This window comes from Salmo salar, chromosome 28, assembly GCF_965601325.2.
Source record: "Salmo salar chromosome 28, fSalSal1, whole genome shotgun sequence".
Taxonomy (NCBI): Eukaryota; Metazoa; Chordata; class Actinopteri; order Salmoniformes; family Salmonidae; genus Salmo; species Salmo salar.
This window is the reverse complement of record NC_138318.1, coordinates 3,081,723-3,105,492: the sequence shown is the minus strand read 5'-3', so window position 1 is coordinate 3,105,492 and position 23,770 is coordinate 3,081,723. Positions and strand designations below refer to the sequence as shown.

Below are 23,770 nucleotides of genomic sequence, written 5' to 3'. Positions count from 1 at the left end.
CCTCCTCTCAAAGCCCGGAGTGAATCTTTTTTGCACTGCCCTCCTCTCTCAGTCACGTGCACTCTCACTCTGCCCCTCTTTCACACCATCTCACCTCTTGCCTTCCCTCTCTGAATCCTTCTGCTCTCTCTTTCTGTCTTCCTGAAGCTTTCTGGAGGAATTTCTAGCTTAGAGTGCCTGTCAAGCAGTAAGAAGAAGCTCTCAAGAAGACAGAAGACAGACAAAGTGGAGAGACTGAGCAGAGTAGTGGCGTCAGTATGCCGTGTGTGAGCTTCCTGTTGGTGGGGACTTGCCTGCTGGTCCTCGGCCCGGCTGTTTGGGGCGCCCCCAGCCAGTGCCCGGCTCAGTGTCACTGCCATGGGGACCTGCAGCATGTCATCTGTGACAACGTGGGGCTGAAGAAGATCCCGCAGGTGTCCGAGGCCACCCGTCTGCTCAACCTGCAAAGGAACAACCTGGGCAGCCTGCCCACCGGCTCCTTCGCCAGCAGCAAGGGTCTCATCTCGTTGCACATGCAGCACTGCCAGCTCCATGAGATTGGCGGCCAGGCCTTCAAGGGACTCAAGAAGCTAATCTACCTCTACCTGTCCAACAACGAGATCACCAGCATCAAGCCAGGTGCCTTTGAGGACCTCACCGAGCTCACTTACCTCTACCTGGATGGCAACCGTATCAGCGACCTGCCCAAGGGAATCTTCTCACCCATGATCAACCTGTTCATACTGCAGCTCAACGACAACAAGCTGCGTGACATCAAGCCAGGCACCTTCGCCGGAGCCAAAGACCTGCGCTGGCTGCACATGAGTGGCAATGAGATGAACTCGCTGCAGCCGGGCTCTCTGGATGACGTGGAGAACCTGGCCATCCTGCACCTGGACAGGAACAGGCTGTCCACCTATCCTGGCCTGGCCATGAGCAAGCTGAGAGTGGTGGAGGAACTGAGCCTGGCCAAGAACCCCCTGAGGAGCATCCCCGACAACGCCTTCCAGAGCTTCGGACGCTACATGGAGAAGCTGCACCTGGATGGCATGGGGCTGGAAAAGGTCAGTCTCATATTGTTTAAGGGGAGGGGGGTAGTTTTATGGCTGCACAAAGAGCTTATTGAGTTGGGAAGGGTAAGAGTTTGGCAATTGAGAGTTTAAGACAGGGCTGCCCAACCCTCTTCCTGGAGATCTACTGTCCTGTAGGTTTTCAGTCCAACCCTAATTTAGCAAATCTGATTCAGATAGTTAAGGTCTTGTTGACAGGCTAGTTAAGGTCTTGTTGACAGGCAGCTAATTAGTAGAATCAGTTGTGTTAAATTAGGGTTGGACTGAAAACCCACAGGACGGTAGATCTCCAGGAAGAGGGGTGGGCAGCCCTGGTTTAAGAGTAGGGCAATGCAATAGTAGGATGGCGTAGAAGCAGTATAGGATTCCATTACTATGAGAGAGCATTGCAAGTTTAATTTCATGCAACACAGGTCTCAACGATTAGAGGCACCATGAGCCATTCGGTAGATATTAAAAGCTGTGTTCTTGTCCTAAAAATTCTAGCAGCCCTGTGGATTAGGGAGGCTTGTTGTTTGTTTGTTTTGGTTTTGGCTTGCCATATTTCATTTGCTTATGTACATGTACATTCTGGCTTGACACTGGTCAACTCCCCATTTTCCAGTAGTCAAAAGTTGTTTCTCTTCTCCCAGTTCTGTGGTCACATACTGTAGGCCAAGGGCAGGTGGTAATGGGAGGTGGTTTAGCCGATCTCTGCCATTCCTCATATTTTGACTGACCTTTCAGGTTTACGAGAGTGTGGAATACGGAGACAATTTTTTATGCTTTGGTTGTTGTGCTTTCACCCCATCTGTCTCATTGTATGGTAATAAAATACTTATGATGACTTATCCACCCATATGGGAAGAAAGCAGGCCACACGTGGTCAGGATGAGACCAGCGGGATCTCTGTGTCTGGTTGTTGAAAAACGTTCTACTTGTGATGTGCCACTGTACTGTAGATGCCTTGCTTGAAATCTTTTTTTTTCTGCTTCCCTGATTGCGGAGTCATTAACCAGATTTCCATCCAACCATTTCATGTGGATGAATTACCTGGTGCATGAAAAAAGTCACAACTGGGCTATTGGAAATATGAAATGCCGGTACAATTCGTTCGACATGGTGGGATCTTTTTGTCTGTAAAATTAATTATGCTATAAATGGTGGTGGAAACGCCTTTATGTGCAAATATTAATATAATAACCATCATATCAAAGTCAATTTGAAGTCACGCAATGATATATTGTGTGGTCTTCCCACTACGAAATCGTGAAAGGGGCTCCCAAGTGGCGTAGCTGTAAGGCACTGCATGTCAGTACTAGAGCCGTCTCTACAGACACCCTGGTTCAAATCCAGGCTGTATCACAACCGGCCGTGATTGGGAGTCCACAATTGGGCCAGCGTCGTCCAGGTTTGGCCGGTGTAGGCCATCATTGTAAATAAGAATTTGTTCTTAACCGACTTGCCGAGTTAAATAAAGGTTAAGTAAAAAAAAAAAGTTAGCAGTTTATTTAGGCTACAGATGAAATAAATTGTGGTGAAATATCAAGGGTCTTAAATCTGGTGACAAGATGATCGATGCTTGGTTGCCGTTTGACAGATAGAAATAATATTGCTTTTATCCATAGTAATCTCTCTTAGGTTGCGTACCCGCACGTTTTTATATATATATATTTTAAACTAGGCAAGTCAGTTAACAAATTCTTATTTACATTGACGGCCTACCGGGGAACAGTGGATTAACTGCCTTGTTCAGGGGCAGAACGACAGATTTTTAACTTGTCAGCTCGGGGATTCAATCCAGCAACCTTTCGGTTACTGGCCCAACGCTTTAGCCATTAGGCTATCTGTCGCCCCTGAACTCACTGTATCTGTGAGCTGTTGGCTACAGCGCATGTGCCAAGACCAGACTGGGTACATTTGCTATATAACGCAACAGTTTTTGTGACAAATCCATCAGTGCAGTTGAAAATGTGATGGAACCCCATTTTTCATTCGGTACATGGGAATTTAAGGTGGGAAAATGTGCATATTGTTTTATGCACATTTTTGAATATTCGCATGAAAATCGGTCGCAAATTGGATGGAAACCTAGCTACTGACATATTTTTAAACTGACGATTATCGTGGGTGCTTTCCCGAGGGTTTGGAAGGCGGCCCATGTGCTCCCTCTGCACAAAGGTGGTGACCCCTCCGACCAAAATAATTATTGCCCCATCTCAAAATTGTCTTGTCTAGCAAACTTTTTTGAATCATTAATCAAATCAAAGTTTATTTGTCACGTGCGCCGAATACAGTGAAATGCTTACTTACAGGCTCTAACCAATAGCGCAAAAAAGGTGTTAAGTGAACAATGGGCAAGTAAAGAAATAAAACAACAGTAAAAAGACAGGCTATATACAGTAGTGAGGCTATAAAAGTAGCTAGGCTACATACAGACACCGGTTAGTCAGGCTGATTGAGGTAGTATGTACATGTAGATATGGTTAAAGTGACTATGCATATATGATGAACAGAGAGTAGCAGTAGTGTAAAAGAGGGGTTGGTGGGTGGGGGGTGGCAAGACACAATGCAGATAGCCCGGTTAGCCAATGTGCGGGAGCACTGGTTGGTCGGCCCAATTGAGGTAGTATGTACATGAATGTATAGTTAAAGTGACTATGCATATATGATAAACAGAGAGTAGCAGCAGCGTAAAAAGAGGGTTTGGGTGGGGTTGGGGGGGGCATACAATGCAAATAGTCCGGGTAGCCATTTGATTACCTGTTCAGGAGTCTTGTGGCTTGGGGGTAAAAACTGTTGAGAAGCCTTTTTGTCCTAGACTTGGCACTCTGGTGCCGCTTGCCATGCGGTATTAGAGAGAACAGTCTATGACTGGGGTAGCTGGGGTCTTTGACAATTTTTAGGGCCTTCCTCTGACATCGCCTGGTGGAGAGGTCCTGGATGGCAGGCAGCTTAGCCCCAGTGATGTACTGGGCCATACGCACTACCCTCTGTAGTGCCTTGTGGTCAGAGGCCGAGCAATTGCCGTACCAGGCAGTGATGCAACCAGTCAGGATGCTCTCGATTTTGCAGCTGTAGAACCTTTTGAGGATCTCAGGACTCTTGCCAAATCTTTTAAGTTTCCTGAGGGGGAATAGGCTTTGTCGTGCTCTCTTCACGACTGTCTTGGTGTGCTTGGACCATTCTAGTTTGTTGTTGATGTGGACACCAAGGAACTTGAAGCTCTCAACCTGCTCCACTACAGCCCCATTGATGAGAATGGGGGCGTGCTCGGTCCTCCTTTTCCTGTAGTCCATAATCATCTCCTTAGTCTTGGTTACGTTGAGGGATAGGTTGTTATTCTGGCAGCACCCGGCCAGGTCTCTGACCTCCTCCCTATAGGCTGTCTCGTCGTTGTCGGTGATCAGGCCTACCACTGTTGTGTCATCTGCAAACTTAATGATGGTGTTGGAGTTGTGCCTGGCCATGCAGTCATGGGTGAACAGGGAGTACAGGAGGGGACTGAGCACGCACCCATGTGGAGCGCCAGTGTTGAGGATCAGCGAGGCAGATGTGTTGCTACCTACCCTCACCACTTGGGGGCAGCCCGTCAGGAAGTCCAGGATCCAGCTGCAGAGGGAGGTGTTTAGTCCCAGGATCCTTAGCTTAGTGATGAGCTTCGAGGGTACTATGGTGTTGAATGCTGAGCTGTAGTCAATGAATAGCATTCTTACATAAGTGTTCTTTTTGTCCAGGTGGGAAAGGGCAGTGTGGAGTGCAATAGAGATTGCATCATCTGTGGATCTGTTTGGGCGGTATGCAAATTGGAGTGGGTCTAGGGTTTCTGGGATAATGGTGTTGATGTGAACCATTACCAATCTTTCAAAGCACTTCATGGCTATGGACGTGAGTGCTACGGGTCTGTAGTCCTTTAGGCAGGTTGCCTTTGTGTTCTTGGGCACAGGGACTATGGTGGTCTGCTTGAAACATGTTGGTATTACAGACTCAATCAGGGACATGTTGAAAATGTCAGTGAAGACACCTGCCAGTTGGTCAGCACATGCCCAGAGCACACGTCCTGGTCCTGTGTTTTTTCTGATGATGTCAAGTCAGGTTTCCTTGATATTACAAAAGGTATCCCAGAGGGATCAATTTTAGGTCTTGTATTCTTACTGTCTATATAAACAATGTTGGTATATCTGCAAAAACAATTAACATAAACCTGTATACAGATGACATTGATGTGTGTGCTATTGCATCCACGGTTGACCAGCCTCTTTTTTCGGAGCTTCAATCTGCCTTCATTGCTTTGTAGAAAGCCTTTGTTGAACTGAAATTGGTACTTAATGCAGGTAAACCAAGTATATATGTTATTCTCCAAACCACATAAAAATGTATCTGACCTGGTTATTTTTATTAAATGCCTTCCTCACCATCTTAAATAAGCATGCCCCATTCAAGAAATTTAGAACCAGGAACAGATATAGCCCTTGGTTCTCTCCAGACCTGACTGCCCTTAACCAACACAAAAACATCCTGTGGCGTTCTGCATTAGCATCGAATAGCCCACGTGATATACAACTTTCAGGGAAGTTAGAAACCAATATACACAGGCAGTTAGAAAAGCCAAGGCTATCTTTTTCAAGCTGAAATTTGCTTCCTGCAACACAAACTCAAAAAAGTTCTGGGACACTGTAAAGTCCATGGAGAATAAGAACACCTCCTCCCAGCTGCCCACTGCACTGAGGATAGGAAACTCTGTCACCTCCGATAAATCCACTATAATTGAGAATTTCAATAAGCATTTTTCTACGGCTGGCCATGCTTTCCACCTGGCTACCCCTACCGCGGTCAACAGCACTGCACCCCCACAGATATTCGCCCAAGCCTTCCCCATTTCTCCTTCTCCCAAATCCAGTCAGCTGATGTTCTGAAAGAGCTGCAAAATCTGGACCCCTACAAATCAGCCGGGCTAGACAATCTGGACCCTTTCTTTCTAAAATTATCTGCCGAAATTGTTGCAACCCCTATTACTAGCCTGTTCAACCTCTCTTTCATGTCGTCTGAGATTCCAAAAGATTGGAAAGCAGCTGCTGTCATCCCCCTCTTCAAAGGAGGGGACACTCTTGACCAAAACTGCTACAGACCTATATCTATCCTACCCTGCCTTTCTAAGATCTTCGAAAGCCAAGTCAACAAACAGATTACCAACCATTTGTAACGGTTGTCGTTGAAATGAGACCAAGGTGCAGCGGAGGGTGTGTTCATCGTGAAAGGTTTAATGACCGAATGAACACTATACAAAAAAGAAACCAAAAGAACGACCAGCAACAGTTCTGTCAGGAACAAACTCTAAACAGAAAACATTCACCCACAAACCCCAAAGAAAAAACAGGCTGCCTATGTATGACTCTCAATCAGCAACAACGATCTACACCTGTTCCTGATTGAGAGCCATACACGGCCGAAACAAAGAAAACCACCAACATAGAAAAAGAAACCTAGAATGCCCACCTATGTCACACCCTGGCCTAACCAAAAATAGAGAACAAAAAAACCCTCTCTATGGCCCCCCAAAGGTGCGGACTCCGGCCGCAAAACGTGACTCTAAAGGGGAGGGTCCGGATGGGCCTTCCTACGGTGGCGGCTCTGGTGCGGGACGTGGACCCCGCTCCACCCTTGGCTTAGCCCACTTAGGTGGCGTCCATGGCTGCGCCGGAGGACTGGCGGCCGACCCTGGCTGTGCCCGGCTGGCGGGCAACCCTGGCGGCTCCGGACAGGCGGGCGACCATAGCGGCTCCGGACAGGCGGGCGGCCCTGGCGGCTCCGGACAGGCGGGCAGCTCTGGCGGCTCCGGACAGGCAGGCGGCTCTGGTGGCTCCGGACAGGCGGGCGGCTCTGGTGGCTCCGGACTGGCGGGCGGCTCTGGCGGCTCCGGACTGGCAGGCGGCTCTGGCGGCTCTGGCCAAGGATTCACCAGGCTGGGGAGACATGCAGGAGGCCTGGCTCTGGGCGCAGGCACAGGACTCACCAGGCTGGGAAGACATGCAGGGGGCCTGGTTCTGGGCGCAGGCACAGGATTCCCCCGGCTGGGGAGACATGCAGGAGGCCTGGCTCTGGGCGTAAGCACAGGACTCACCAGGCTGGGGAGACATGCAGGAGGCCTGGCTCTGGGCGCAGGCACAGGACTTACCAGGCTGGGAAGACCTGCAGGAGGCCTGGCTCTGGGCGCAGGCACAGGACTCACCAGGCTGGGAAGACATGCAGGAGGCCTGGTTCTGAGCGCAGGCACAGGATTCCCCCGGCTGGGGAGACATGCAGGAGGCCTGGCTCTGGGCGCAGGCACAGGACTCACCAGGCTGGGAAGACATGCAGGAGGCCTGGTTCTGGGCGCAGGCACAGGATTCCCCCGGCTGGGGAGACATGCAGGAGGCCTGGCTCTGGGCGTAGACACAGGACTCACCAGGCTGGGGAGACATGCAGGAGGCCTGGCTCTGGGCGCAGGCACAGGATTACCCCGGCTGGGGAGACATGCAGGAGGCCTGGCTCTGGGCGCAGGCACAGGACTTACCAGGCTGGGAAGACCTGCAGGAGGCCTGGCTCTGGGCGCAGGCACAGGACTCACCAGGCTGGGAAGACATGCAGGAGGCCTGGTTCTGAGCGCAGGCACAGGATTCCCCCGGCTGGGGAGACATGCAGGAGGCCTGGCTCTGGGCGTAGACACAGGACTCACCAGGCTGGGGAGACATGCAGGAGGCCTGGCTCTGGGCGCAGGCACAGGATTCCCCCGGCTGGGGAGACATGCAGGAGGCCTGGCTCTGGGCGTAGACACAGGACTCACCAGGCTGGGGAGACATGCAGGAGGCCTGGCTCTGGGCGCAGGCACAGGATTACCCCGGCTGGGGAGACATGCAGGAGGCCTGGCTCTGGGCGCAGGCACAGGACTTACCAGGCTGGGAAGACCTGCAGGAGGCCTGGCTCTGGGCGCAGGCACAGGACTCACCAGGCTGGGAAGACATGCAGGAGGCCTGGTTCTGAGCGCAGGCACAGGATTCCCCCGGCTGGGGAGACATGCAGGAGGCCTGGCTCTGGGCGTAGACACAGGACTCACCAGGCTGGGGAGACATGCAGGAGGCCTGGCTCTGGGCGCAGGCACAGGATTCCCCCGGCTGGGGAGACATGCAGGAGGCCTGGCTCTGGGCGCAGGCACAGGACTTACCAGGCTGGGAAGACCTGCAGGAGGCCTGGCTCTGGGCGCAGGCACAGGACTCACCAGGCTGGGAAGACATGCAGGAGGCCTGGTTCTGAGCGCAGGCACAGGATTCCCCCGGCTGGGGAGACATGCAGGAGGCCTGGCTCTGGGCGCAGGCACAGGACTCACCAGGCTGGGAAGACATGCAGGAGGCCTGGTTCTGGGCGCAGGCACAGGATTCCCCCGGCTGGGGAGACATGCAGGAGGCCTGGCTCTGGGCGTAGACACAGGACTCACCAGGCTGGGGAGACATGCAGGAGGCCTGGCTCTGGGCGCAGGCACAGGATTCCCCCGGCTGGGGAGACATGCAGGAGGCCTGGCTCTGGGCGTAGGCACATTACTCACCAGGCTGGGGAGACATGCAAGAGGCCTGGCTCTGGGCGCAGGCACAGGATAGACCGGGTCCTGAAGACGCACTGGAGGTCTAGAGCGCACGGCCTGCACAACCCGTCCTGGCTCGATGCCCACTCTAGCATGGCACTTGCGGGGGGCTGGGATGTAGAGCACCGGGCTATGAGCGCGCACTGGAGACACCGTGCGCTCTACCGCATAACACGGTGCCTGACCAGTACCACGACGCTTCCGGTAAGCACGGGGAGTTGGCCCAGAATTCGATCCTGGCTCTGCCACACTCCCCGTGTGCCCCCCCCCCCAATTTTTTTTGGGGGGGGCTGCCTCTCGTGCCTGTTGCGCTCCCTTGCCTCATACCACCGCCTCTCAGCTTTCGCTGCCTCGATCTCCCACTGCGGGCGGCGATACTCCCCAGCTTGAGCCCATGGTCCCTTTCCGTCCAGTAATTCCTCCCACTGCCAATAATCCTAAACCTTCTGCTCCTTCCTCTCACGCTGCTTGGTCCATTGTTGGTGGGTGAATCTGTAACGGCTGTCGTTGAAATGAGACCAAGGTGCAGCGGAGGATGTGTACATCTTGAAAGGTTTTAATGACCGAATGAACACTATACAAAAAAGAAACCAAAAGAACGACCAGCAACAGTTCTGTCAGGATCAAACTCTAAACAGAAAATATTCACCCACAAACCCCAAAGAAAAAACAGGCTGCCTATGTATGACTCTCAATCAGCAACAACGATCTACACCTGTTCCTGATAGAGAGCCATACACGGCCGAAACAAAAAAAACTACCAACATAGAAAAAGAAACCTAGAACGCCCACCCATGTCACACCCTGGCCTAACCAAAAATAGAGAACAAAAAACTCTCTCTATGGCCAGGGCATTACACCATTTCGAATCCCACCGCACCTTCTCCGCTATGCAATCTGGTTTCAGAGCTGGTCATGGGTGCACCTCAGCCACGCTCAAGGTCCTAAACGATATCGTAACCACCATCGATAAGAAACAATACTGTGCTGCCGTATTCATTGACCTGGCCAAGGCTTTCGACTCTGTCAATCACCACATCCTCATCGGCAGACTCAATAGCCTTGGTTTCTCAAACGATTGCCTCGCCTGGTTCACTAACTACTTATCTGATAGAGTTCAATGTGTCAAATCGGATGGCCTGTTGTCCGGGCCTCTGGTAGTCTCTATGGGGGTGCCACAGGGTTCAATTCTTGGGCCAACTCTTTTCTCTGTATACATCAATGATGTCGCTCTTGCTGCTGGTGAGTCTCTGATCCATCTCTACGCAGACGACACCATTCTGTATACTTCTGGCCCTTCTTTGGACACGGTGTTAACAACCCTCCAGACGAGCTTCAATGCCATACAACTCTCCTTCCGTGGCCTCCAACTGCTCTTAAATACAAGTAAAACTAAATGCATGCTCTTCAACCGATCGCTGCCTGCACCTGCCTGCCCGTCCAGCATCACTACTCTGGACGGTTCTGACTTAGAATATGTGGACAACTACAAATACCTAGGTGTCTGGTTAGACTGTAAGCTCTCCTTCCAGACTCACATCAAACATCTCCAATCCAAAGTCAAATCTAGAATTGGGTTCCTATTTCGCAACAAAGCATCCTTCACTCATGCTGCCAAACATACCCTCGTAAAACTGACCATCCTACTGATCCTCGACTACGGCGATGTCATTTACAAAATAACCTCCAATACCCTACTCAATAAACTGGATGCAGTCTATCACAGTGCCATCCGTTTTGTCACCAAAGCCCCATATACTACCCACCACTGTGACCTGTACGCTCTCGTTGGCTGTCCCTCGCTTCATACTCATCGCCAAACCCACTGGTTCCAGGTCATCTACAAGACCCTGCTAGGTAAAGTCCCCCTTATCTCAGCTCACTGGTCACCATAGCAGCACCCACCTGTAGCACGCGCTCCAGCAGGTATATCTCTCTGGTCACCCCCAAAGCCAATTCCTCATTTGGCCGTCTCTCCTTCCAGTTCTCTGCTGCCAATGACTGGAACGAACTACAAAAATCTCTGAAACTCGAAACACTTATCTCCCTCACTAGCTTTAAGCACCATCTGTCAGAGCAGCTCACAGATCACTGCACCTACATAGCCCATCTATAATTTAGCCCAAACAACTACCTCTTCCCCTACTGTATTTATTTATTTATTTATTGTGCTCCTTTGCACCCCATTATTTCTGTTTCTACTTTGCACTTTCTTCCACTACAAATCTACCATTCCAGTGTTTTACTTGCTATATTGTATTTACTTTGCCACCATGGCCTTTTTTGCCTTTACCTGCCTTATCTCACCTCATTTGCTCACATTGTATATAGGCTTTTCTACTGTATTATTGACTGTAAGTTTGTTTTACTTCATGTGTAACTCTGTTGTTGTATGTGTCGAACTGCTTTGCTTTATCTTGGCCAGGTCGCAATTGTAAATGAGAACTTGTTCTCAACTTGCCTACCTGCTTAAATAAAGGTGAAATAAAAAAAAGTGAAATAAAATGTTTGCATATGTACATTGGATGGTGCCCTCATTGATCATGTCCCTGCTTATAAATATCTGGGCATCTGGATTGATGAAAAGCTATCTTTCAAAAAGCATGTTGATGGGTTACAGTAGTTAAGAATTAAAATGGGCTTATTTTATACGAATAGGTCATGCTTTTCATTAAATAGCACAAAACAAATAATTCAGTCAACATTCATACTGGTTATAAACTATGGGGATATTGTCTATATGAATGTAGCTGCTACTGTATTGAAGCCATTGGGCGCAGTTTATCATAGCACACTACACTTCATTACAGGCAATAGGTTCCGTACACATCACTATACTCTGTATCAGAAAGTAGGCTGGCCCTCTTTAAAATCTTGTAGATCGATGCATTGCACTCTTTCTTTATAAAGCCTCCTGCATAAACTTCCGCCGTACCTTACTTCATTGTTATCTGGTACGAGATACCAGACCCGGAGATCCCTTTGATCTCCGCTGAGTTAGGTCGATCTGCTTTAAGTTTCTTTGCACCTTGCTCTCCAAGGATCTCTAAAATTGGATGAATTGGTGCCTCTAGGGCAATTCAAAAGGCTGATTGAAGACCTTTTTACTGAACAATGTGTTTATTTTCTATGGTTGTGTTTTGCTTTTAGTGTATTGATGTGTATATTGATGTGTATTATTAATGTGTATATTGATGTTTTTGATGTGTATTGATGTGTATGCAGGGCTCATCTCAGAAAGAGACTTGGTCTCAGCATGACTCCCGGTTGGAAAATAAAAACACAAAAAAAAAACGGTTGATTGTGTTCTTTGATCCTGATTGCTCCGCTCGGGGTATGGTGTGGTGAAAAGAGAGCATCTTTCAAAAGTCAAGGTTATTATAGTTTTGTGTTATTTATTTCATTTTTCGATTTTTATTTGAAACCAGTTTAGTTTCAGTTAGTTTTCAGACCTGATTTGTTAGTTTTTATTTAGTAAAAATATTTCTATATAGTTTTTATATTATTTAGTTGCCGTGTTGGACAGAAAGCATTGCCTGGGAGGCTACATTTGTATAGTTTATTTTTGTATTTTTGTATTTGGGGGCGGGGTCACATCTTGCAACTGGGGGGGCAGTAATACGTAAGGTGATGGGTCAGGTCATAGATTAGGGGTTCTGTTAAATCCACATTACATAAGATCAGCTTTACAGCGTGATTAAAATTTAAAGGCAATGTTTCCACTTTAGCGGAGACACCATTCATGGTAAACTCTGCATATGTCAGCTCAATCGGAAATTACCTTAAAATTTCAATCGCAGAATCTCTAACGCTGAAGCGTTGAATAGAGCCCTAGATTTAAAAGGAATAGCGCTGAGACTGGTGCAAAAAATATGGTGAAAGGGAACTCTCTCACCCATATTTACACCAATCGAATGCTTTTTAACTTTTGTAGTACATGTAAGAACAATCAAGTTAACTACCTAGCAGATTTTTTTCCCGGTTAGCTAGGGATAGTGATGCACAAGCTAGGCCTATTTGTAACATCACCATCTCCTAGCCATGTTTACCCGCTAGATTCAGTAGCTTGAAAACCCCATTAGATCTACAAAAAAAACTCAAATGTAACATAATTCATGATGGTTTTATTTAACTTTTTTTTTTGGAGGCAAACAGTTTCAGTATAGTGTTCATTTTTCAAATGGGTTAATTATTTTCTATCAGTTTACAAAATATATTTTTCTTAATTAGTTTTCATTTTAGTTTACTCTGCATCTGAGATTGTGTGGGTCTGGAGTTTTGCACAGTGGTAGAGAGCATTGGTGTTTTACTATTGTGTAGCTCCATTCCCATATGTAGTTAGTTGGTGGACAGTTGGTGTTGAAAATTGGATTCATGTCCAATCTAGCTTAGTGAGGACAGGAAGTGGAGTTGGAGGGCTGAGGTCCCTGCTCTTTACATTAAGGAAATACATGGGAATGATATGGGCAGCACATACATCTTCCCAACTGGGAGATTCCAAACAATCACCTAGTAGCATCATAACAAACCGCTGGTATGGACCACACTATTCAGCATGTACTGTTAACCCAAACACACCGTCACACAGGGGTTCCCCAAGGCGCATACGGATAGCCCAAGACATCATTGACCATACAGTGAGGGGGCGGTGTTGACGCAGTGTTTGATCATTCCTGAGGTTCACGTTGGTGTTTGAGGTGGGGGACTGCCTCATTACACTTAAATGGTGCAGTCTGAAGAGGCTTTTAAGCTCTGGCTAGTTTCCATCCTTTGGGGAGTCATTATGTACAAATAGAGTGATGCATAGATGTCCCCTATAATCGCTCCAGTCTATGGCAGAGAGGTTTGAACTATCATACAGACACCCCAAAGTTAAAGAGTTCATGGAACAACAGCAGGCACAGTCCAGGTAGCACTGAAAAAGTGTTTCCTATCTAGAGATAACACAGCCAACCCTTCACCTAGTAACTCATAGCGTAACAATGTAAAATGTAACAAGGTTGCAGGATCGCTATCTCCCTCGGCTGACCGACCCCAATCAAGGCCTGAGTGGAGAGATGAGAAAGCCTCGAGAGAGACTCAGATAAGAGCTTTTCTGCCTAATTCCCAATGAACACACTGCCCGTTATAACTCCATATACTGATGGAGGGACTACCTTGCTGCATACATTCCAAACTCAAAGTTTATTCAATACTAGAAGGGAATCTAATATTTCAGTGTACAGTATCCATGCTACAGTATGAAGACATCTCTCTGGCAGACTGTATACCTGTGAGTTAGAGTGAGGGGAAAGCAGCGGGAGATGTCGAGGTTTCGGGGTGGCGGAGAACATGGTTATTTTTAAGGTGTTTTGTTTTTGCTTGGCCATATCCAAGCATGTCCCAGCCTAATTCTTACACACGTGTTTTTTTCAGCTTTGTGCATTTTTTGCCCTCAGCACGAGGATCCTGCAGACAGGTCAGTAAGGTTTAGGAGAGAGGTAAATAGAGGCAGGGTGTTCCGTGGCCCATGAAGGACAGGAATTTTTAGCTTGTACATCGCCCCTCAGTTGAATGGACAATTGGGCCCTTTGCAAGCCTTCCTGGCAGAGGAGTGGCTGAGAGAGTGAGAGTGAGAGTGAGAGTGAGAGCGAGAGCGAGAGAGAAAGAGAGAGAGAGAGAGAGTGGGAGAGCGAGAGCGAGAGAGAGAGAGAAAGAGAGAGAGAGAGAAAGAGAGAGAGAAAGAGAGAGAGAGAGAGAGAGAGCAAGAGAGAGAGAGAGAGAGAGAGAAAGAGAGAGAGAGAGAGAGAGAGAGAGAGAGAGAGAGAGAGAGAGAGAGAGAGAGAGAGAGAGAGAGAGCAACCTGGCCATGCTGGAAGTCATCCATCTTCCATTGCCTCAAATTACCACAAACATCCACCTCGGTGCTCGCGAACCTCCGCAGTGGAAATTTCCAAAAAGACGCCTCAATCAATAGCTTCATCTCTTATAGACATACATAACTCATCCCCCTCAAAGCAAAGCCCACCCTCCTCTCACAGCTGCCCCCGGACCTCCTTCCTTCCCTCTCTCCTCCTGCTAGAAGGCTAAGAGCCAAACTTGACATGGTGAGCATCAGTTCATCTTGCACCTCTGTGAAGTTTTTAGCGGCCTCACAAACGCATATGAAGTTTAGGAGAAGAGAGGGGTGAGACAGTCAAGTTTACATAAGCAACGCTGCAGGAACCAGTTATAAGTGGAGGCTTTCATGACAGAGTGACTCTGCTGTAAAAAAAATTAAAAGGATTCCCTCTACCAAACATCTCGGTCTGCCCTCTGACAGATATTAAAGATGAGGTCTAATTGCAAGGGTAGAACAAATTCTACATTCATCTATCAGCAGGCCTGGTGTGACCTCAATGCCCTGTGAGAGTGTCTCAGTTGGTAGAGCATGGCGTTTACAAGACAGGTGTTGTGGGTTCGATTCCCATGGGGGCCAGTACGAAAATGTATGCACTCACTACTGTAAGCCGCTTTGGAGAAAAGCATCTGCTAAATGAAAGGGGAGATTACCTGATATATTGGTTGATTTTAGGGACTTCAATAGTTGAATTCAGGAATGTCAAATGAGCTGCGGGAAGCTATTATACATGCAATGAATTACTTTTGGATTTGAAGGACAAGACTGTTCTTGGTTATGTTTTGAATATCTTGTCAAAGTCTATCTCTTCTAATGAAACTAAAAAGCCTCTTATACTGTGTCTGTATCTCTGCCTCTAGTTCTCTGACGCTGCATTCAACGGAGTGACGGCCATCAAGTCTCTGCACCTGGACAACAACAAGCTCAAGTCCCTCCCCAACAGCCTGGAGTTCACCACTATCACCAACCTCACGCTCTCCAACAACCCCTGGAGCTGCACCTGCACGCTTGCCCCTCTGCGCAAGTAAGGAGCTCATATTTAACCTGGCTAACAAGCCAAACGTGGTAGCCATATTGTACCACACAATGTCCCCTCCTTTTCCAAGACCCTGTGTCTAATTCTCTCTGTTTACCCCCACTAGGTGGATGGACTCTAGCCGCCAGCGCCCTGATGCGCTCTGTGCATCTCCATCCTCACAGAGAGGAAAGCAGATAAGAGACAGCTCTGCCTTCAGCAGCTGCAAAGTCAAGACAAAGAGAGCCAAGAAGGGCACGCGCCATTAAAACAGGTAATCTGACTGGCGATGACTCGACAAATTACAAAACTAGTCCACAAATAGGCAAGTTAAACCTCAGTTAAGTGAATTTATGAGCTGAAGCTAGCATGCTTCCCACTGGACACAAACTGGTTGAATCAACGTTGTTTCAATGTCATTTGTCATCCTATTGTGTAGTGGAATTCATGTGGAAAATACATTGGATTTGAAAAAGGTCTTCAACCTAAACTGTTGTTTTGAGGGTGAAATTTCAAGCACAGGATTGTCATCATGTTAACCAAATTTCAACATAGAAAACCCTATAAAATATGTTGAATTTGTACCTGTAAAACCATGTCAGATCTTCAACGTTATATCCACTATCAGAAAAAAACTATGGGCTGGGCAGCACCTCCTGGATAATTGATTTATCTACAGCTACCCTATGGTCTCCCATCCAGGGTTTTAACCAAGCACAGCCCAGCTATGATATTTTCACTGACTATTACCAATGTGCTATTGTGAGAATGATAGTTGAGAGCTCCACTTAAAAATAAAATGTATTTGACCAGCCCCGAGTGGAGCAGCGGTCTAAGGCACTGCATCACAGTGCTGATGTGCCACTACAGCCTCGGGTTTGATCCCAGGCTGTGTCACAGCCGGCCGTGACCGGAAGCCCCATAGGGCGGTGCACAATTGGCAAGGTTGTGCTTGCCGGGGGGATTTCCTTGGCTCATCGTGCTCTAGCGACTCCTTGTGGCGGCCGGGTGCCTGCAAGCTGAACTTGGTTGTCAGTTGGATGGTGTTTTCGCCGACACATTGGTGCAGCTGGCTTCCGGGGTTAAGAGAGCAGTGTGTGAAGAAGCAGCGCGGCTTGGCAGGTCATGTTTCAGAGGACGTATGACTCTCGACCTTTGCCTCTCCCTAGTCCTTGCAGCGATGAGACAAGATCGTATCACGAAATTGGGGAGAAAAAGCCATTCCAAAGGGTAGGTTTAACAGAGCAAATGAAATGTGATCATACCTCAGTGCCTTGAGAAAGTATAACCCTTGATTTTGTTGTGTTACAGCCTGAATTCAAAATGGATTAAATCACATTTTTTTTCTCAGACATCTATACGTAATACCCCATAATAACAAAGTGAAAACATGTTTGTAGAAAATGTTTGCTAATTTATTGAATATGAAACGCAGAAATATCTTATTTATACAAGTATTCACACCCCCGAGTCAATACTTTGTAGAAGCATCTTTGGCAGCAATTACAGCTGAGTCTTTCTGGGTAAGTCTCTAAGAGCTTTCCACACCTGGATTGTGCAACATTTGCCCATTATGTTTAAAAAAAATCAAGCTCTGTCAAATTAGTTGTTGATCATTGCTAGACAACCATTTTCAGGTCTTGCCATAGATTATTCAAGTAGATTTAAGTCAAAACTGTATCTCGGCCACTCAGGAACATTCACTGTCTTCTTGGTAAGCAACTCCAGAGTGGGCCTTAGGTTTTAGGTTATTGTCCTGCTAAAAGGTGAATTAATCTCCCAGTGCCTGGTGGAAGGCAGACTGAGTTTTTCTCTAGGATGCCTGTGCTTAGCTCCATTCTGTTTATTTTTATCCTGAAAAACTCCCCAGTCCTTAACAATTACAAGCATTACCCATAACATGATGCAGCCACCACTATTCTTGAAAATATGGAGAGTGGTACTCAGTAATGTGTTGTGTTGGGTTTGCCCCAAACATAACACTTTGTATTCAGGACATAAATATATTGTTTTGCCACATTTTTTGCAGTATTACTGTACTTTACTTATTGCAAACAGGATTCATGTTTTGGAATGTTTTATTCTGTACAAGCTTCCTTATTTTAAATCTGTCAATTAGGTTAGTATTGTAGAGTAACTACAATGTTGTTGAGCCATCCTCAGTTTTCTCCTCTCACAGCCATTAAACTCTGTAACTGTTTTAAAGTCACCATTGTTGAAATCCCTGAGCGGTTTCCTTCCTCTCCGGCAACGGAGTTAGGAAAGACACCTGTGTCTTTGTAGTGACTGTGTGTATTGACACACCATCTAAAGTGTAATTAATAACTTCACTAAGGGATATGCAATATCTGTTTTTTTTCTTCATTTTTACCCATCTACCAATAGGTGCCCTTCTTTGCGAGTCATTGGCAAACCTCCCTGTTCTTGGTGGTTGAATCTGTGTTTGAAATTCACTGCTTGACTAAGGGACATAACAGATAATTGTATATGTGGGGTACAGAGATGAGGTAGTCATCCACAAATCATGTTAAACACTATTATTGCACACAGAGTGCATGCAACTTATTAAGCAAATGTTCACTCCTGAACTTATTTAGGCTTGCCATAACAAACGGGTTGAATACTTTGAAAAACATAATTCCACTTGGAAATTATGGGGGTATTGTGTTTAGGCCAGTGACAAAAAATCGCTATTTAATACATTTTAAATTCAGGCACTAAGACAACACAATGTGGAAAAGTCAAGAGGTGTGAATACTTTCTGAAGGCACTGTATATCATCAATCATGCTATTTAGGTATATATATCATTTGCAAAGTCATCCCTAACCCTAACAGCTATTGTTTAAATTCAACCCCGAATTCAACCAAAAAAAGACAATACAATAGACTTACGATTTCAGGCACTTGCTGATTTAAAATTGTGTGATGCTGAATTTTATTTAGTTGTCAACGCAACCAAATATGAACATTTGCAGGAGATGCATCGGAAAGATGCTTGGAAAGTTTGAATCCAACATATCAATTATTAATTTGTCAACAAACTGGAATTAAAGCCATACTAAATCAGTGGCACAGATGGAACTATCCAAGCAGAAGATAAATCTCTTTCAAATGTTGTTTGGTTGCGTTGACAACCAGTACAATTCAATAACACTTTTGAAATACAATAAATAACCTATTAACTTGTCAACAAGGTAACAAATGATATGTTGGATTCACGTCTCCAACGCAACCAAAAATTAAAGTTAAAGAATAGGATTAAGCCAGTGGCTTAGATGGAACTTTCCAAGCAGTAGATACATCACCTTTAAATGTTAATATTTGGTTGTGTTGTCAACCAAACACAATTCAATTTTACTTTTTGTAATACAGTAAATAGTATCTTACAAACTAATGTAAAATTTAACCTTAAAATGAGTCACACATCCATGGCCACATTTGAGGTTACTGTAACTATACATTTCTTCTTATGTAATCATATAAAGCATGTATGTTCAAGATAGCATGCGTACAGTAGGTCGTCACAGGTCTGTGGAAATCTTCACAATTACTGTAATAACCTGCTCAGAATCTTGACTGCCATTGATCACTTGCAATATGCACTTTTAATGTAATCTCAACTGCAATCCAGGTCATTTGGTTCTGCTATAAAATTAAGCACAATGATAACAAATTAATCTGTTGTATAAATAAACCTAATATCTGACATTGTATTACCATTTGAACTTTGCTGTGCTTTTAATGGGTTGAAAGCGCAGTGATAGACATTTGAATTGACAACTAAACCAAAAATAAGACATTGTTTTTCCTTTGGAATTTGGTTGTGCTTTTAGAAATTCAACTTACATTTGGCTGCCTTTTTTGAGTGAGTCAGACCCCTTGTTCTAAAATTTATTAAATCATTTTTTTCCCTCATCAACCTATACACAATACCCCATAATGACAAAGCAAAAACAGGTTTAGACATTTTTGCAAATGTATATGTAACTGAAATATCACATTATATATAAGTATTCAGACCCTTTACTCACTACTTTGTTGAAGCACCTTTGGCAGCGATTACAGCCTCGAGTCTTCTTGGGTATAACGCTACAAGCTTGGCACACCTGTATTTGGGGAGTTTCTCCCATTCTTCTCTGCAGATCCTCTCAAGCTCTGTCAGGTTGGATGGGGAGCGTCGCTGCACAGCTATTTTCAGGTCTCTCCAGAGATGTTCGATTGGGTTCAGGTCCGGGCTCTGGCTGGGCCATTCAAGGACATTTAGAGACTCGTCCCGAAGCCACTCCTGCGTTGTCTTGGCTGTGTGCTTAGGGTTGTTGTCCTGTTGGAAGGTAATCATTTGCCCCAGTCGGAGCGCTCTGGAGCAGGTTTTCCTCAAGGATCTGTCCATACTTTGCGCTGTTCATCTTTCCCTTGATCCTGAAAAGTCTCCCATTCCCTGCCGTTGAAAAACATCCCCACAGCATGTTGCTGCCACCACCATGTTTCCTCCAGACATGACCCTTGGCATTCAGGCCAAAGAGTTCAACATTGGTTTCATCAGACCAGAGAATCTTGTTTCTTCTGGCAAACTCCAAGCATGCTGCCGTGTGCCTTTTACTGAGGAGTGGCTTCCACCTGGCTACTCTACCATAAAGGTCTGATTGGTTTAGTGCTGCAGAGATGGTTGTCCTTTTGGAAGGTTATTCCATCTTCAAAGAGGAACTCTGGAGCTCTGTCAGAGTGACCATCGGGTTTTTGGTCACATTTACATTTACATTTACGTCATTTAGCAGACGCTCTTATCCAGAGCGACTTACAAATTGGTGCATTCACCTTATGATATCCAGTGGAACAACCACTTTACAATAGTACATCTTTATCTTTTGGGGCGGGGGGGGGGGGGTAGAAGGATTACTTTATCCTATCCCAGGTATTCCTTAAAGAGGTGGGGTTTCAGGTGTCTCCGGAAGGTGGTGATTGACTCTGCTGTCCTGGCGTCGTGAGGGAGCTTGTTCCACCATTGGGGTGCCAGAGCAGCGAACAGTTTTGACTGGGCTGAGCGGGAACTGTGCTTCCGCAGAGGTAGGGAGGCGAGCAGGCCAGAGGTGGATGAACGCAGTGCCCTTCTTTGGGTGTAGGGACTGATCAGAGCCTGAAGGTACAGAGGTGCCGTTCCCCTCTCAGCTCCGTAGGCAAGCACCATGGTCTTGTAGCAGATGCGAGCTTCAACTGGAAGCCAGTGGAGTGTGCGGAGGAGCGGGGTGGCGTGAGAGAACTTGGGAAGGTTGAACACCAGACGGGCTGCGGCGTTCTAGATGAGTTGTAGGGGTTTAATGGCACAGGCATGGAGCCCCGCCAACAGCGAGTTGCAGTAATCCAGACGGGAGATGACAAGTGCCTGGATTAGGACCTGTGCCGCTTCCTGTGTGAGGCAGGGTCGTACTCTGCAAATGTTGTAGAGCATCAACCTACAGGATCGGGTCACCGCCTTGATGTTAGCGGAGAACGACAGGGTGTTGTCCAGGGTCACGCCAAGGCTCTTAGCACTCTGGGAGGAGGACACAATGGAGTTGTCAACCGTAGAGTTGTCAACCGGAGAAGATTAATTGTGTGTCGTCTGCATAGCAATGATAGGAGAGACCATGTGAGGATATGACAGAGCCAAATGACTTGGTGTAAAGCGAGAATAGGAGAGGGCCTAGAACTGAGCCCTGGGGGACACCAGTGGTGAGAGCACGTGGTGCGGAGACAGATTCTCGCACCACGGATTCTGTCACCTCCCTGACCAAGGCCCTTCTCCCCAATTGATCAGTTTCACCAGGCAGGCAGTACTAGGAAGAGGTTCCAAACTTCTTGGTGGTTCCAAACTTCTTCCATTTAAGAATGATGGATGCCATTGTGTTCTTGTGGACCTTCAATGCTGCGGAAATGTTTTGGTACCCTTCCCAAGATCTGTGCCTCTACACAATCCTGTCTCGGAGCTCTTCGGACAATTCCTTCGACTTCATGGCTTGGTTTTTGCTCTTATATAGACAGGTGTGTGCCTTTCCAAATCATGTCTAATCAATTGAATTTACCGCAGGTGGACTGTTTTTGCTTTGTCATTATGGGGTAATGTGTGTATATTGATGAGGATTTTTTTATTTAATACATTTTAAAATAAGGCTGTAACGTAACACAATGTGGAAAAAGGGAAGGGGTCTGAATACTATCCGAATGCACTAAGTTGAAATCTTATTGATCAATGTTTCAACCAAATATTACCCAATTATCCATACTGAAATGACGTGGTGTGCCCAGCGGGTTATGAGTTTCTCAGTATCAGACTTGAGAGAGTTTAAAGTCATGAATTTACCGAAGTACATCTTGACAAAGGGTTTTGATTGTGATACACATTTCACATTTTTGCTGGTCCCTATCAGGCTTCAATGCTTTCCTCACAGCTTGTATTCATATGCAGGAGGGAATTTGTGTGTGTAGGACACAACATGACTTTGGCTTGATACAGTAGCACTTAATGTTGGGGGATGGTTTGGGACCTGCCTAGCTTGACGTTCTTCATCCCTTTCCCTCTTCCTTCCCTCAGAACTCTCTGTCTGCTCGTCAGAGTCTGTCCCCTGGCTGTTCTTTTTCCATCTTGGCCTTGGTGTCCTGTCCAGAACAGCGTGTCCCGGTCATGGCGTTGACCCGTAGGAGGGCAGACTGTTTGACTTGGCTCCTGATGTTTATGTCTTTCTACAGGAGACGCTGCCTGAGGGTAAAGGCCTGTCCAGGTGACGGGCTCGGTACGTCTGCAGAGAAAGAAAGAAAGCAACTCTAACTGCTACTTCAAGACTGTCCATCTCACTATCTGCCAAATCTCAATTTCACATGTACACACAGGGAGTGATACATGACACAAACACATGCACACAAAAAACACAAACAGAAAACCAAAAGGCTTACATGAAGCAGAGACTCAAGAAAACACAAGTACACAAGGGGAAGAATTCACACAACCCACACACACAACATACACACAACCTTTATCAATACAAACACACACCTTTCTTTCATCCCACTCTCTTTTCAACGGCTGAGGAATTTGTCAAGCATCCTACAACCAACACTCAGACAAACAGCCATGTTGACTCTCCTCGTCTCGCTCTCCCTGACGCCAGCTTTACACCTTCACCTTTCAGGACCCTGCCGCCTACTGCCACAGCAATGGCCTGCATAATTCCCCAAGCCCCCCCCCCACCCCAAAAAATACCTAAATGGAATGCTCCAGGCCAGATCTCCCTTTATTTTCTATGGGTCACTCGGTTGGTCATGTCTCGCTGTCTCGCTTCTCCTGTGAGAAATTCTCCGTAAAACGGACGTCGACGTAGCGTGACCCCTCTCAAACTCTGACCAAAGGTAAACGACACATCACAGCGCAGGCGGCTGAGGACTTTTTCTGAAAGGGTTTATGAGACAACAGAGCGATGGCAGGTCAAAGTTGAGAAGGAACAGTCAGAGACGACATGAACAAAGAAAGGACTCCAGTTCACCAGCAGTATCTTTCGTTTAAAGACTGAATACATACAAAGGACAATCTCCCTAGAGATACAAAGATACTTCATTCTTACATGAATTAAGTTTAAAAGGGTTACAATGCATTTAAATCTGTTATCACAGGGGGAAATGGTGTACAGTTCAAAATGGATATGAGAGAGGTGTCATGTCTTTGACTAAATAAGTAATATACTAAATATTTTGCCTTTTCCATCCCCCCTGCTGTGGCAATGCTTCATTTGTTAGCGGACACATCCAGACACACTGTGTTACATTTCATTTAAAGTAATTGATTGACATTGAAAAAATATACTTTTTACTGCTAAGTCAATGGATTGTCTATAAGCATCAAACACTTACCAAACTCTGCGAGTATCATAACTCTTAAGATTTGACTCTTCTTTTTTTATGTATATTGAACATCATAAATGTATTTTTTCGACTTTTGGAGGTGAACAACTCACATCCAATAAACATCTAAGAAATAAAGATGTAACCTTGTCTGTCTTGATTCCATTTACAACTACTGTGCGTTAACAGATTAAGACATTAACAGAGAGACAATATCATAGGGATAGCCAACCTTACTCCTGGGGAGCTACAGGGTTTGCAGGCTTTTGTCCCAGCGTAACACTAATACACCCGATTCAGCTAATCAAAATCTTAATCTGTAGCTTATTAGTAGAAGCATGTGCGTTAGTGCTGGGCTAAAAC

General features: G+C 46.4%; 1 protein-coding gene across 2 annotated transcripts; it reads left to right on the top strand.

Moving 5' to 3' along the window:
- The first annotated feature begins 14 nt into the window (after positions 1-14).
- LOC106589269 (chondroadherin) lies at positions 15-23,545 on the top strand. 2 transcript variants are annotated; one of them, XM_014179003.3, is made up of 4 exons: positions 15-1,043; positions 15,382-15,545; positions 15,664-15,810; positions 22,107-23,545. In XM_014179003.3, exons 1-3 carry the CDS (start codon positions 258-260, stop codon positions 15,803-15,805), a joined length of 1,092 nt encoding a protein of 363 aa, XP_014034478.1. In that variant the 5' UTR covers positions 15-257; the 3' UTR covers positions 15,806-15,810; positions 22,107-23,545. The 2 variants fall into 2 exon arrangements, with proteins under 2 accessions (XP_014034478.1, XP_014034477.1); XM_014179002.3 differs by having other exon boundaries at positions 16-1,043; positions 22,262-23,545.
- The last annotated feature ends 225 nt before the right edge of the window (positions 23,546-23,770 follow it).

What these genes read in the sequence shown, in the direction of transcription:
- LOC106589269 (XM_014179003.3), top strand. Translation starts at nt 258, where the DNA reads ATGCCGTGTGTGAGCTTCCTGTTGGTGGGGACTTGCCTGCTGGTCCTC. An exon ending in ATGGCATGGGGCTGGAAAAG is followed by an intron (nt 1,044 to 15,381) that starts GTCAGTCTCATA and finishes CTCTGCCTCTAG; the next exon opens with TTCTCTGACGCTGCATTCAA. An exon ending in ACGCTTGCCCCTCTGCGCAA is followed by an intron (nt 15,546 to 15,663) that starts GTAAGGAGCTCA and finishes TACCCCCACTAG; the next exon opens with GTGGATGGACTCTAGCCGCC.